We start from the raw sequence: 13043 nt of genomic DNA on the forward strand, positions 1-13043 counted from the left end.
GGTTTCAGGAGCCATCAGTCAGGAGCTGGGGACAGAGACCAATATATATTTTCTGTTATCACAGAGAGTTAATTTCCATGGTCACACAGCTGGTGAAGGGTGAGTCCAACCCATAAACCGAGGTACACTTGGTTCTGAATCCCATTTCTGTTCATTATGCTGTTACATGATACGAATGGCTAAGGCCTGGGGACTAGACAAGGGGGTGGGGCAGGAACTAGGAAGCGAGGAAAAAAGTCTTCACAAAATATAACCTCCATGAAGGCCAGGGCCTTTTTCACCACAGCCTCAGAACCTAGAAAATTGCCTGACATATAGGCACTCGATAAATGTTTTTTCATGAGGGAGGGAGGGAGAGAGGTAGGAAGGAAGGGATATAGGGAGGGGGAAGGAGCTTTCTAATTATAGTTGTTGAGTATGAAATAGGCTAAATCAAGAGTGGGGAGTTTTTATCTGCTTGTGTCCCCCCAGGCAGTCCATGGTTGCCACTGGGGAATAGTGTAGACCAGTTCTTCTCAGACTTGAATATGCATATTAAACACTTGGAGATCTCATCAAGATGCCAATTCTGATTCACTAGATCTAGGGCAGAGCCCAAGATTCTGCATTTCCAACAAGCTCTCAGATGATGATGAGGATGGTGATGATGCTGGTCTGCAGACCACATTGTGTATTAAGACTGCAGAGTATTCAGACAGAATGTGGATGGACAATTTTCCTGTATTTCATTTCCTTTTCTGAGTTTCTGTGGTCTAGGATTTGGGGAGGAATAAGATGAGGGAGGGTTAATAAGTGCTTATGGTTCGAATTCAAAACTCTAAGGGCAGAATTAAAGTGAAAATAGAAGAAAGGACTCTAAATGTACATGCAAATATGGATGCACCCTGGGAAGAATCATAAGAGGGTTAATCTACAAACAAGGCAAAAAAACCAATAGCAGAAGTCTGCCACAAGTGAGAAAGAGGTGACAGCTTTTTCTATTTCTTTCTAATTTTGCTCTAAGTTCAAAAGAAAAGAATTGGAGTCTCCAGTTTTTCCTCTTTATTTCATTCTGGCCTCTCAGGAGAAATGTTACTTTAAACCTGGGAGACTTGTATGTGAATACAGAAAGAAAAATCAAGAAAGTCGGAATTTAAAAAATAAGCAAATGATAAAATATTACTTTGAGCAGTAGGGACCAAACTTATAAAATTATCCATTTCCTATAACCCCATCACTAAAACTTTCTTATGCATTATTTCAGATATAGAAAATGATATAAACATACAATCATGTATAATGATGAACATCCATATAACCACTACTTGGTTTAAGAAATAAAACCAAAAAAAGCTAAATTTCCCAGTGTTCATACCCTGAGTACATCCCACTTTCTCTCCATGAGAGTTTTAAAATACCTTAAAGTTGTGTTGTATCATTTTCAAACATTTTAAAATATATTCAGTTAATTCTTAATATTACTTTACATGTTTTAAAACTTTATATAAATGGTATAAAGCTGCATTTTTAAAATTTGCTTTTCACCATTGTTTGTGAGATTTCTCCATATTTATAAAAGTTCATACATTTTCACAGCTATGTAATATTTCATTTAACTTCATGCACTTTCATATGTGATAGTGTTCACATTTTACTTCTTTACATGCTTTTACAGTACATAATATGTCTGGGTTAAATAATTTCTATATTAAGACAACAATTTTTAGATGGCCTATGATGTGATTGAAGAACTCTGGGCTAGAATTCAAGTGGGTACTACTCCTGATCCAGTCGGTTAATAGTCTTGGGACAGTTGACAACTCACTCAACTGTTTTATTGAAATCTTCATCTATAAAATGGGTATCATATTACACATTTTCTTGAAATTATTATAAAGAACAGTTGAGATGATTGTTGTTATAACGCTAAAATTTATAGAACTGATAACAGTGTAATTTTATTATGAGAATTAAGGTTTCTAGGAGGTAGATGGCTGAGTTTATACAACGGATGTATTCTTGAGATTGCGGGATATGAATGAGTTTTTAAAGGTGAAATTTACTTTGATGTGTCCGGTATACTTACTGTTTAAAAACTTCTGGTTTTTCTGTTGAAAAATTCTTGTTTAAAAACCAGCTTGTTTTTTCCTTTTGGCTTCTCATTGATAAATACGGCTCTGGGGTTGGAGCCTTTACTGTTTCAGAGCCCCTGGGTGGCATTTAGGGTCTTTTACCACAGAGTACCATTTAGTAAATAGCACTGTGATGGCTTAGAAGAGTGGAGAGGGCCTCGGGGACAGGTATTTACCCAGACAAATTGAAATGGATAGTTGAGCACTTACCCAATTAATTTATTAAATGTGCTCAGTCAGTCTGGGTAAATCAAAGAAATGTGCTCCTTTCCTCCTTCATGGGCAGCATGAGATTGGCCTGAAGTATATGAGATAATTACCTCAACTTTCTACTTCATCTTTGCCTATACAGAACCAGCCTAATTTTTCCCCTAGTGAACAAACTAAATTAGTCTCACCTCTTAAGAAAATCTTGAAAAATCTTTTACCTTCTAGAAGCTACTCTGCTGTACTTTCTACTATACTTACCCTTAGTTTCTGATAAATAACTGAGGCATATTTGATCTTCAGTTACATAACAATTGAATAATATATTTTTTGTCTTTCATTATAAGAGAGATGATGTTTAAAGTGGATTTTATAATGTAGACTTTTAAAAAAAATTTGAATATACTAAGAGGGGAAAAACCTTGACGTTTCTTTTACAGGTGGCAACTGAATGGAAGTGATATTAATCTGAGTATGGAATATCGTTATAAATTGAACGGAGGAAATCTTGTGGTTATTAACCCCAATAGAAATTGGGATACAGGAAGTTACCAATGTTTTGCCACAAATTCGCTTGGAACGATTGTCAGCAGAGAAGCTAAACTCCAGTTTGCCTGTAAGTTTACATTCACACATCTAGCAAGTCCAACATTTAAGAATATGTAGCTGAATTTGTGTGGTCATTTTGGATTTCAGAAACAATACATGGATTTTATTAATTCAATAAATAGGTTGAGAAAACAACGTGATGTGATTTTTTTGGATCTCTGTATACTGTACAAATCAGAGGTTAAACTGTGTGTGTGTGTGTATTTCGTTTTACTATTTTGTAAGGATTCTGGTGAGGGGAGGAAAAAGAATCCAGTTAAGAATGTTTATTGAGCAGATTGTCTGTGCTTTGTACTACGTTAAAATGAAAAGAATGTGAAAGAATTGTCAGACATAATCGTGGCTCTGGAAGAACATTTAAATTAGAGAATTACATCTGATAAATCTGAAAATATCAAGGCACAAAGACAGTGAGAAAGAAAAGAATGTGACGTATTGTTGACCTTCTTTGTGGATTTGCCCGCTAACAGTGACCTTCAGGGCACCCCCCGCTGAGGCCTGGCTCTGGCAGCCAAGTTTGCACCATGTTAATTGGACTTGGGTGAACACATAGCCCAACCTGAGAAAATCACATTCTTTCTCCAGGGAATTTAAAATTGGGACCAGACGTGCAATTTAGTTTTTATCTTCCCAGTATCTCTTTTGACTATTTTCTACTTCTTATGTCTTCTTACTAGTCTCTCTCCTTTGTTTTAGTTGTGTATTTGGTATATAATGTGTATGAAGATTACCTTGGTTCTAAGATTTCTTTTAGTTTTTTCCACTCCACTAATTCTGAAATTGGAAAGCATGTGTTCTTATAATGTGGTAGTATTCTCCCCCCACCGCCATAAGCCATTAATAAATTGATGATGTGTCATTTAATGCATGGCTTATTCTATTGCTTTCTGTTTTTATGATGGCAATGGTTGGTTTTGCTCCTGCTGTTATATTCTGTGTGTTTCATGTTTCATACTTACTTGCTCTTTCCTGTATTTTTTCTCTTTTCCTGCTCTCTGGACAGTGTTTTGGTTTTTTATTTACCTGTATCTTTCCTGGGTATTTTGAAGCCTATATGTCATATTTATATTATATAAGTGGTCACCCTTAAGTTTACCAAAGATTTATTTCCCTAGTAGTCAGAATTTTAAATCTAGATTATTTTTTGAATCCCTCTATTTTAAACAGAAGTTTAGTTCCTTTTTTCCCTTACTGTATACTTGGCAGTCTTGGTGATTTCCATGGTTATTGATTTAAATTGTTACTATGTCATTGTACTATATATATTATGTATACATATATATATTAGGTACTATGTACATATGCATGTATGTGTTTGTATATAGTCTATATATAATTATGTAATACTCTTCTTATGAATAATTTTATATGTGCATATTGTTTTTAATCAGAATTTTGCTAAAATCTATGATGTATCTATGTTTTACCTGGCTGTAATGTCAGCCACAAGACCTCTTCCCATTTTTGCATTCTTATTTTTTTAATTTCTCAATTTTTAAATATTTTTAACATTTAATAAGTTACATTTAAAAATATAACTCTGTTTCATCCTCTTGCATTTTAAAGACTGTCATATAGTGCCTTAAATGTGAAGATACTTTTTGGTTGGTACAAATGTTGGATCCCAAAGCTGTTTGTCAAAGAATTTCAAGTGTGTTTCTCTGTTATTTTCTGGAAATAGTATTAGTGAACAGAAGTCTGGGATCAGACTAATTTCTGTTTCTTGGGAGCTCACCATCACCTCCTTTTTTTTTGTATTATTTGTTTGACTTGGCTGTATATGAGATTATTTTTTCTTCATCCTTTTAGTTAAAAACATATATATTTCCAGCATGCAGCTAGGTTTAAATCTCTTTTAACTTACTTTGCTGAGAACTTGAAAGATTCTTGTATTATACTTACACATTTTGTACACAGATCAGGAAATTTTCCTTCTTACATGTCTTTTAGTTTCATGTCTAATTTATTTGTATTTTAAAAAGGCACTGATAGTCTATATATTGGATTTTTTTTTTTTTTGGCCCATTTCTTGAAATACTTTTTATCTCAGACTCTTCTTTCCTATGAATTTCTGGTCCTGATTTATTGAGGCCACATCTATTTGTTTGTATGCTTTTGAAGATACAGTCAGCTTTCTGAAATGTTGTTTTAGATCTTAGAGGCAGGCTTTCCTCCACTACCTCTATTTGGTGTTTCTGTTGTTTTTTTTTTTGTTCGTGAGGAAGATCAGCCCTGAGCTAACATCTGCCAATCCTCCTCTTTTTTTTGCTGAGGAAGACTGGCCCTGGGCTAACATCCATGCCCATCTTCCCCCACTTTATATGGGACGCCGCCACAGCATGGCTTGACAAGCAATACGTCAGTGCGCGCCCGGAATCCGAACCGGCGAACCCCAGGCCGCTGCAGCAGAGCGTGGGCACTTAATCGCTTGCGCCACCGGGCTGACCCCATCTATTTTTATGCTTAAGTATTTTCAGTAGGTTCTAAAGCAAATTTTGTCCAGACTTAGCCATTGCCAACAGATGGTGTCGATGGCCTACCTTGGCTCTACTCTCTTTTCCACGTGCACAGGTCACTATTATCTTCTCTGATCTATAGGAGCACGTGCAATTCCCGATTTGGTTCCCTATTTCCCAGACGCTTTCACCAAATACATTATTCCTCTTATGTAGTGATATTTTTCTGCTATAGATTCTTGATACCCTGTAATATGTGAAGTATAATTAACTTACAGGTTTTTCCTCAGTCATTCCCTCCTGAAGAGTATGACTTGTTTGGAAATACAATTACTAAAATTACATTGTGCCTCTTCCAGTTTGCCACTAGTTCCTGGCCTGCTTTATAAGCAGAGTAGGATAAACTTGAGTCCACGATCTTATTTTATCCTACTTAAACACTAATAAACTAGCCTGCTGCTGTTTCACGGAGGCTAACTAAAGACACGATATTCCTGGGTCAATGACAAAGGACCGTTACTCACAGCACAGTAAGCAACATACTTCAGTTACCCTTGTCCCCAAGTCCCACGGAGGTCATATGATATGGCTAGGATAGATGCTGCACTCACAGATGAGGAACAGTGCACTTAGATAATCCACCTCTTTTATAGCAAACCTGCTCTTCGTCCTGGACAGAAACATTACCTTATCCCTCCAGGTTGCTCTCTGCAGACACATCCCTGAGATATGGGCCTGGTTAAGAGTGATTGGGACTTTGATTTTGGGCATACTTAGCAAAAACTATATAGTGCATTGCCCCTCCCAACAAAAGTTGTTGGTTTTCTTTGTTTGGTGCTGTTGCTTCTGAGTTGGGGCGTACCCTATCAGGATACATGTAATGAATTAGGTACAAAGTATCTTCCTACAATTGTTGTGAATTCTCTCTTTCAAAATGCAAACCAGATGTACCATTTAGTCCCCTGGGTTTGCACCTGGTCCGTCCTCATCTGCTTCACAAGTTTTATTTACTCCCATGCTTGGTATTAGATTGCTTAGCAGTCTTGGTGTACAGTGAGATTCTTTTGTTTTGCAATTTGTTTGGTGTTTTCCTAAATATTTTTTAGAAGTTAGAAGAAGCAAAACTGGGTATTCTAAGCCTGCTACCACATTAGACTGGAAAGGTCAAAAATGTTTTTTTGAATTCATATGGTTGGGATATAGGTTTCTGGTAAAGAAACCAAAGAAGGAAGCAAAGGAAGTGGAGGATAAATACATCAGAGATTGCCAATTACCAGTTATAAGAGAGCATTTCTTTTATTTAGCAACCTTGAAAGGATGTAATACATTAACTGAAAGAAGAGATTAGGATGGGAGACCCTTGTATTAGTAGGATTCTCATGACTCCGGTTCAGAGGGATCTTGACTATTTTCGCTGCAGGCAAATGGACTGTAAAGTGCTATCATTGAAAAATGTTCTAAGTGTTCACTACAGCAATGTCTCCTCTCTTGACCTATATTGTATGTTTCCATGCTTAGTAATACTTCTTTGTTTCTGTTGGTCATGAAGAAAGTACTTAAAATGTGCATCATGGGTAAATGAGTAAATGAGAGTATAGTCAATGCACCTTACTTTTTTTTTTTTAGTGAGGAATATTGGCCCTGAGCTAACATCTGTTGCCAGTCTTCCTCTTTTTGCTTTTTGCTTGAGAAAGATTGTCACTGAGCTAACATCTGTGCCAATCTTCCTCTGTTTTGTATGTGGGGCACCTCCACAGCATGGCTTGATGAGTGGTACGTAGGTCCATGCCCAGATACGAACCCGCAAACCCCGGGCTGCTGAAGCAGAGCACACGAACTTAACTACTACACCACTGGGCTGGCCCCAGTGCACCATTTTTAATACATAAAAATGCAAAGAAATTTTATCTTAATTAATCAAGTTGCTTGAAAATAGTGTTTGAAATAAAATGAAAGTGGAAGGCCATTCATAATTTAAGAAGCCTGCTTTCTGTAGGCTTTCTCTATTCCTTCTAATAGATTCTTTGTGGAACAGAGACAAAATCTGTGGAGGAAGAAATATGTAAAATAATGCAGTGTTTGAATTGTAGGTATTTTCTCTATTAATTGCTTTTATGTTACATATGTATAATTTTGGTGCTTGTTTAATACATTTGGAGATGTTTTTGTCAACTCTAATTTCAACCATAGAAGGTTAGAGGTACCTCCAAAACCCCAAATATCGTTGCTTTGTTAATAGTTTTGTGTTATTGTTGAATTTCTTATAATTCTTTATTAAAATGTTTTTATTTTAACCATTTTTGAGATGTATTATATTTTTAATATGAATTATATTAGAGGTACAAATGGTATGGAGAAAAACATAAAGAATGTCTGTGTAGCCACCACTTAAGATTTGAAGTACAATTAAACTTACCTGGTAAGTCACCTTGATGACATTTTCTTCTCTCCCTTCTTCCTTTTAAAAGGTATTCACTGTTCTGAATTAAATGTGTTTCTTTAATTATTTGAATATATATATATGTGCTTCTAAACAACATGTAAAATTGTTTTACACTGTTAATTTCTTAAATTTTATATAATGGCATCACATACAGTATGCATATGTCTAAAACTTTTTTATTCTTCAATGTTATTTTCGTGTCTGTTGATCTGCATCCTTGCCAACACTTGTCAGTGTTCTGTTTTTTCATTTGTGTAAATATGGTGAATATAAAATTGGATTTCACTATGTTTTTAATTTGTGTTTCTATAATTACAAAATAAGCTCCTTTTCAAAAATATGTTGACTATTTATGTTTCTGTTATCTAGAGACTTTTTCACAGGATGGTAGTCTTTTTTTTTAACTACAAGAGTTCTTTGTATACTCTAGATTAATCCTTTGTCAGTTATGTATGCTACAAATATCTTCTCCTCTTTACTAGCTAGTTTTTTCCCTTGATGCTGTCGAAAGATGAACAGATGTTCTTAATTTTAAATTAAAGTATCAATCTTCTTCTTTATAGCTTATGTTCTCTTCTGAATTTTTAAAAATTTTTCGTCCTTATCCTGAAATGGTAAAGACATTCTCCTAAATGTACTTATAAAATTTTAATGTTCTGCTTTTTGCTTTTAAGTCTTCAATGATCTGGAATTGTTTTTGTGTGTTACGTGAGGTAGAGCTACCCATTTATTTTATTCCAATATGGGAAGTCATCTTCACAAGCCAATTGATTGAAGAGTCCATTCTTAACCAACTGATTTGCCATGTGTGGTCACTGTCTCTGGCTTGTTTGGGCTTTTGTGTTTGGAGAATCATATTATCCGCAGGTAATGAGAGTTTTGGGTACCTTCTCCACTGTTGCTCCCTTCTATATCTTTTTATATGACTATACTTTCTCTAGCCTAAATACAGCATTGAATAGATATTTTGATGGTGGATATCTGTGTCTTGCTCCTGATCTTAAAGAGAATTAATACCATTAATATTTCACCATTTGATATGATGTTTACAATAGATTTTATAGCTACTCCTTATCAAATTAAGGCAGTTTTTCTCTAGGTTAGTTTTTATCATGAATGCTGTATTCTTTTAAATCGTTTTCCTACTTTTACTGAGATATTCATGCTGTTTTTCTCCTTTAACCTTGTAATATAATGAACAATTTTTTAGTATTAATCAACCTTCTATGCCTAGGTTAATTTCAACTTGGCTTTTATGTAAATTTTTTTAATACTTGGATGTTATCTATTTGCTAATATTTGGTTTAGTATTTTTGCATACATATTCATATAGGAGATTTTCTTTTTATTTTCTCTTCTCATACTATCCTTTTTTTTGGCTGTAGTATCAAAGTTATATTCACTTCTAAAAATGAGCTGGAGAATATTCCTTATTTTTATATTCCCCAGAAAATTTTGAGAAATATTGGAATTATCTGTTTCTTTAATAAGATAGAAGTTACAAATAAAACCATCCAGGCCTGGAATTTTCACTCAGGAAATATGTTAACTATTGATTGAATATCTTGAATAGTTATAGGACTAATCATACTATTTCTTAGTGATAAGTTGTATATTCTCTAGGAATTTTGTCCATTTTGTTTATGTTTTCTAATGCTTTGGCAAAAAGTTGTCTCAAAACTTTTTCTTTTATTATTGTTCTTACCTGTGTTTTATCTGTAAGTACAGTCCCTGTTTCATTCTAAATATTATTTTAGTACTCTTTTTAATCAAACTAGTCAGAACTTGACGTTATTGTTTCTCACTTTTAAATCTTTTTATTCTATTTGATTCATTTTACTCTGCTCTTTGGTGTTCTTTCCAAGTTCTTGGATTACTTTATTCTTTTTCTAATCGCTTAAGTTGTGTGCGGTTAACTCATTACTTTTCTACCTTTCTTCTGTTCTAATGTAAATATGGCTTTATGTATGTATGGCTTTAAATTTCCCTGAAAGTGCACAGTTTTAGCTGTACACCAAGGTTTTGACATATAGCATATTTATTATGGTTCAGTTCTGTAACTGTTATAATTGTATTATGATTTTCTCTTGGATCCATGAGTTATCAGATATGTGTTTTTAAATTTCCAAACATGGAGTTTTCCTTGTCATCCTTTGATACTCATTTCTAACCTAGTGGCCCATTAACCAGAGAAGTGTTCTCCATATGTTCATTGGGTTCAACTTGTTAATCGTGTTGGTCAAATCATATATATTTTTACTGATGCTTTATCTAATTAATCTATCAATTTCTCTCACAATGATGGTGGATTTCTCAGTTTATCTTTGTATTTCTGTCCATTTTTGCATGATGTATTTAGTAAATTATCGAAGTATAAAAATTTAGAAGGGGCATATTTTTGGTCAACATTAGATGACCCTCTATTTCTAATAAATCATTTTGCCTTATAGTTTAGATGTTAATATATTAATATTGCTCTATTAATATATTCTGATTTTTCATCTTCTTCTCTTGGTTTGGATTGGTTGAGAAATTGTTTCTCCCTCAGTAACATCAGATGTTATACACCCTATTTATTTTCTTATAGTAATTGCCCTAGAAATTTTAGTATGCATATTTAACAAAGTCTCAAGTTAGCCAACGTCTCCAACAATAGAGGACTTTGCGATATTTTAAACTGTATTGCCCTCCTCCAGAATACTCTGCTCTTGTTGTTCACTGTTTTTATTAAATTTTTTAATGCTATAGATTAGACAGTATTGCTACTGTTTCTTTTATTTTTTGGTTTTTCTTTTATATCAGAAATAATGTAATAAGCATGTGCAAACTTCTACATAGATTATTTTTTTCTTTTTTAAGGAAAATGTTCAGGCTTCTGCCCATATCCTCTTTATTTCTCCTTTCCTAGAGGTAACTACTTTCAGCTTTTCAACTGGCTCTTTTGATACTTACCTAAATTTTTCTGAATAACTTGCTTATATTGCTACTTCTTGATTTTTAGTTCTGAACATTACTTATTGACCATGAGATCTGCCAACTGGTACTATAACACTCTCATACCACCACCTTGCCACCACAGCAATGTGAGGTTGCCTTTTTATGAGGTCTGTGAAAAACAGCATTTTTAAAGTCATAACTCTTACAAAAACACAAAATTAAAAATAGGGAAATTCACACTATATTCTACTTAATGTACTCTAACTGGATAGAGTCCCAAATGATCACAAGCCAGTCAGTTTCCCAAACTCCCCAGAGTTTCCCATCCAACTCCCCAGAGAGTTAACCATTTCACCTGCCTCTGTTTTGAGAGTAGGGGGCTGGGGAGATGCCAGTTGTCAGTTGTAGTTGATTACTGTTTGAATTTGCATTATCTCAGGGCATGTTATTACAGGATTTTATTGGGTCAGAATTTCAGTGTTATACATTATAACAACTTAGTAAATGATATTCAGAGCTGAGTTTTGTAGCAAATTTTAATTATGATTATTTTTCCTTTCATGTATAGTTTTTCTTTTTCCCAAAATCAGTAATCTTGTTTTTTTAATTTCTTAGTTTTCTATGGTCTTATGTCAACCAAAATTTTGGCCAATTTTCTGGATATCTTCTCAGATAATAAGATGCATCAGATAATCAATCAGTTTTATCTTCTTGGAGAAATCTGTCCTGGAGGTTTTGGGAGTGCTCTGTTTAGTCTGGTTTCCCTGCACATCAGGGGCAGAACTGTCTTCTTGGGATCTCCCTTCAACTATATTCCACGTCTTCCTCTTTCTTGGTGCTCGTCAATTTAGAGCACCATGTCCTCAAATGTCCTAAGAAAGGATGAATGATATCTGTGATCATTCTAGACCATGTATTCTAAAAATTATTATATGGGCATACTTGATGGAGAGACTCAGCCTTGTACGAATATGATGTTAGAAATCATTTCCTTTCAGAAATCTGAAGATATTTCTTTTTGTTATCTAGCATCCAGTGTTGTCGTTGGGAAGTCTGATGCCATTTGATTCCTTATTTAGAGGGAAATGTTTTTCTCTAGAAGCAGCTTGTAGGATTTTCTCTTTGTCCCCAGTGTTCTGATTTCACAATGATTTGATTTGGTATGGGTCAAATTTTATCTAACATCCTAGATACTGGGAGTCAGAACATGAGTCCTTTCGTTTTGAGAGATATTATGATTTCCTCTCAGTTTTCTCTATTTTCTGTTTCACACAGATCATTATTTGCATTTTGGATCACCTCAATTAGTGATCCTCACCCCCCAACCCCGCCCACCAGCAAACACACATTCTATGCAAATTTCCTTCTGTTGATTTTCATCTCTATCTGTTGGTAAATTACTTCAACCCTTTCTTTGAACACTTCTATTGAGTGTTCTATTATACTTTTTTAATTTAAGAGACTTTTGTACTCTAAATTTCCTCTTTATATCATATTCTAGTTTAATAGTTGCAATATCTTTTCATACCACATGAAGGTATGAATGACCTTTTTTCCTTTACATCATTTTATTCCCCCATACAACCTGTTTTTTCCAGGTGGCTTTGTTTCTATTTTATGCTGGTTGGTTTCTCTTTCAAATGAGAATTTCTCTTGTACATATCTGGTAATCCCTGGTTGTTGGCACAGACTTAAGAGTGGGGAGCTAACAACCTAGTTGAAGTCTTCATTTACATCCTGAAGCTTATCACTGGGAGGTTCCTTATACTGTACCTCATCCCCTTGGATTTCCCTTAATATCCATATTTTTAGTTCTTCCCTTTGGGGTAGGTCAGATTCCCCAGAGGGGAAAAGAATCTAGTCTTCCTCCTGGATGGCTAAGGCCGCCACTAGCATTCTGGGAGCCTGGTGGGAGAAGAAGCCTATTGGATTGCAGCATCCAGTGTGCATATATTTATTTAATTCACGTGTTTCCTCACAAGACCCTTCACAGAATCTGCCTGGTGACCTCTATCCCGACATCCTGTGTTTTATGCTCTTTAGAGCATAAGCCTCTTCTATTCTGGTGCGGAGTGACACTCCTTTGGTTATATGGGTGGGACAGGGGATCTGGTATCCAACTGCTCCTTAAATTCTTGCTTTACCACCTCCTCCACTTTATTTCCTTTTCCAGGTGTGCCTGCTACTGCCAATCCTAAGCATTTTAAGGATTCTGCGCATAGATCTACTCGTTTCTAGGCTTTCCTCACTATGAGCTTAAAAGTCATCTTTCTCCGTTAT

The 13043-nt window shown here is 34.9% G+C and overlaps 1 protein-coding gene across 4 annotated transcripts in view; it reads left to right on the top strand.

The window, feature by feature from the left end:
- The window catches only part of LOC131419011 (contactin-3), a 279521-nt gene that overhangs the window by 71229 nt on the left and 195249 nt on the right, over positions 1 to 13043 (top strand). For all 4 annotated transcript variants that reach the window (XM_058563677.1, XM_058563641.1, XM_058563649.1 and 1 more), the window contains exon 4: positions 2759 to 2934. In XM_058563677.1, coding sequence (XP_058419660.1) covers positions 2759 to 2934 — 176 coding nt within the window. The remainder of the gene's footprint in view (positions 1 to 2758; positions 2935 to 13043) is intronic.

Source organism: Diceros bicornis, chromosome 2 (assembly GCF_020826845.1).
Source record: "Diceros bicornis minor isolate mBicDic1 chromosome 2, mDicBic1.mat.cur, whole genome shotgun sequence".
In the NCBI taxonomy this organism is placed as follows: domain Eukaryota; kingdom Metazoa; phylum Chordata; class Mammalia; order Perissodactyla; family Rhinocerotidae; genus Diceros; species Diceros bicornis.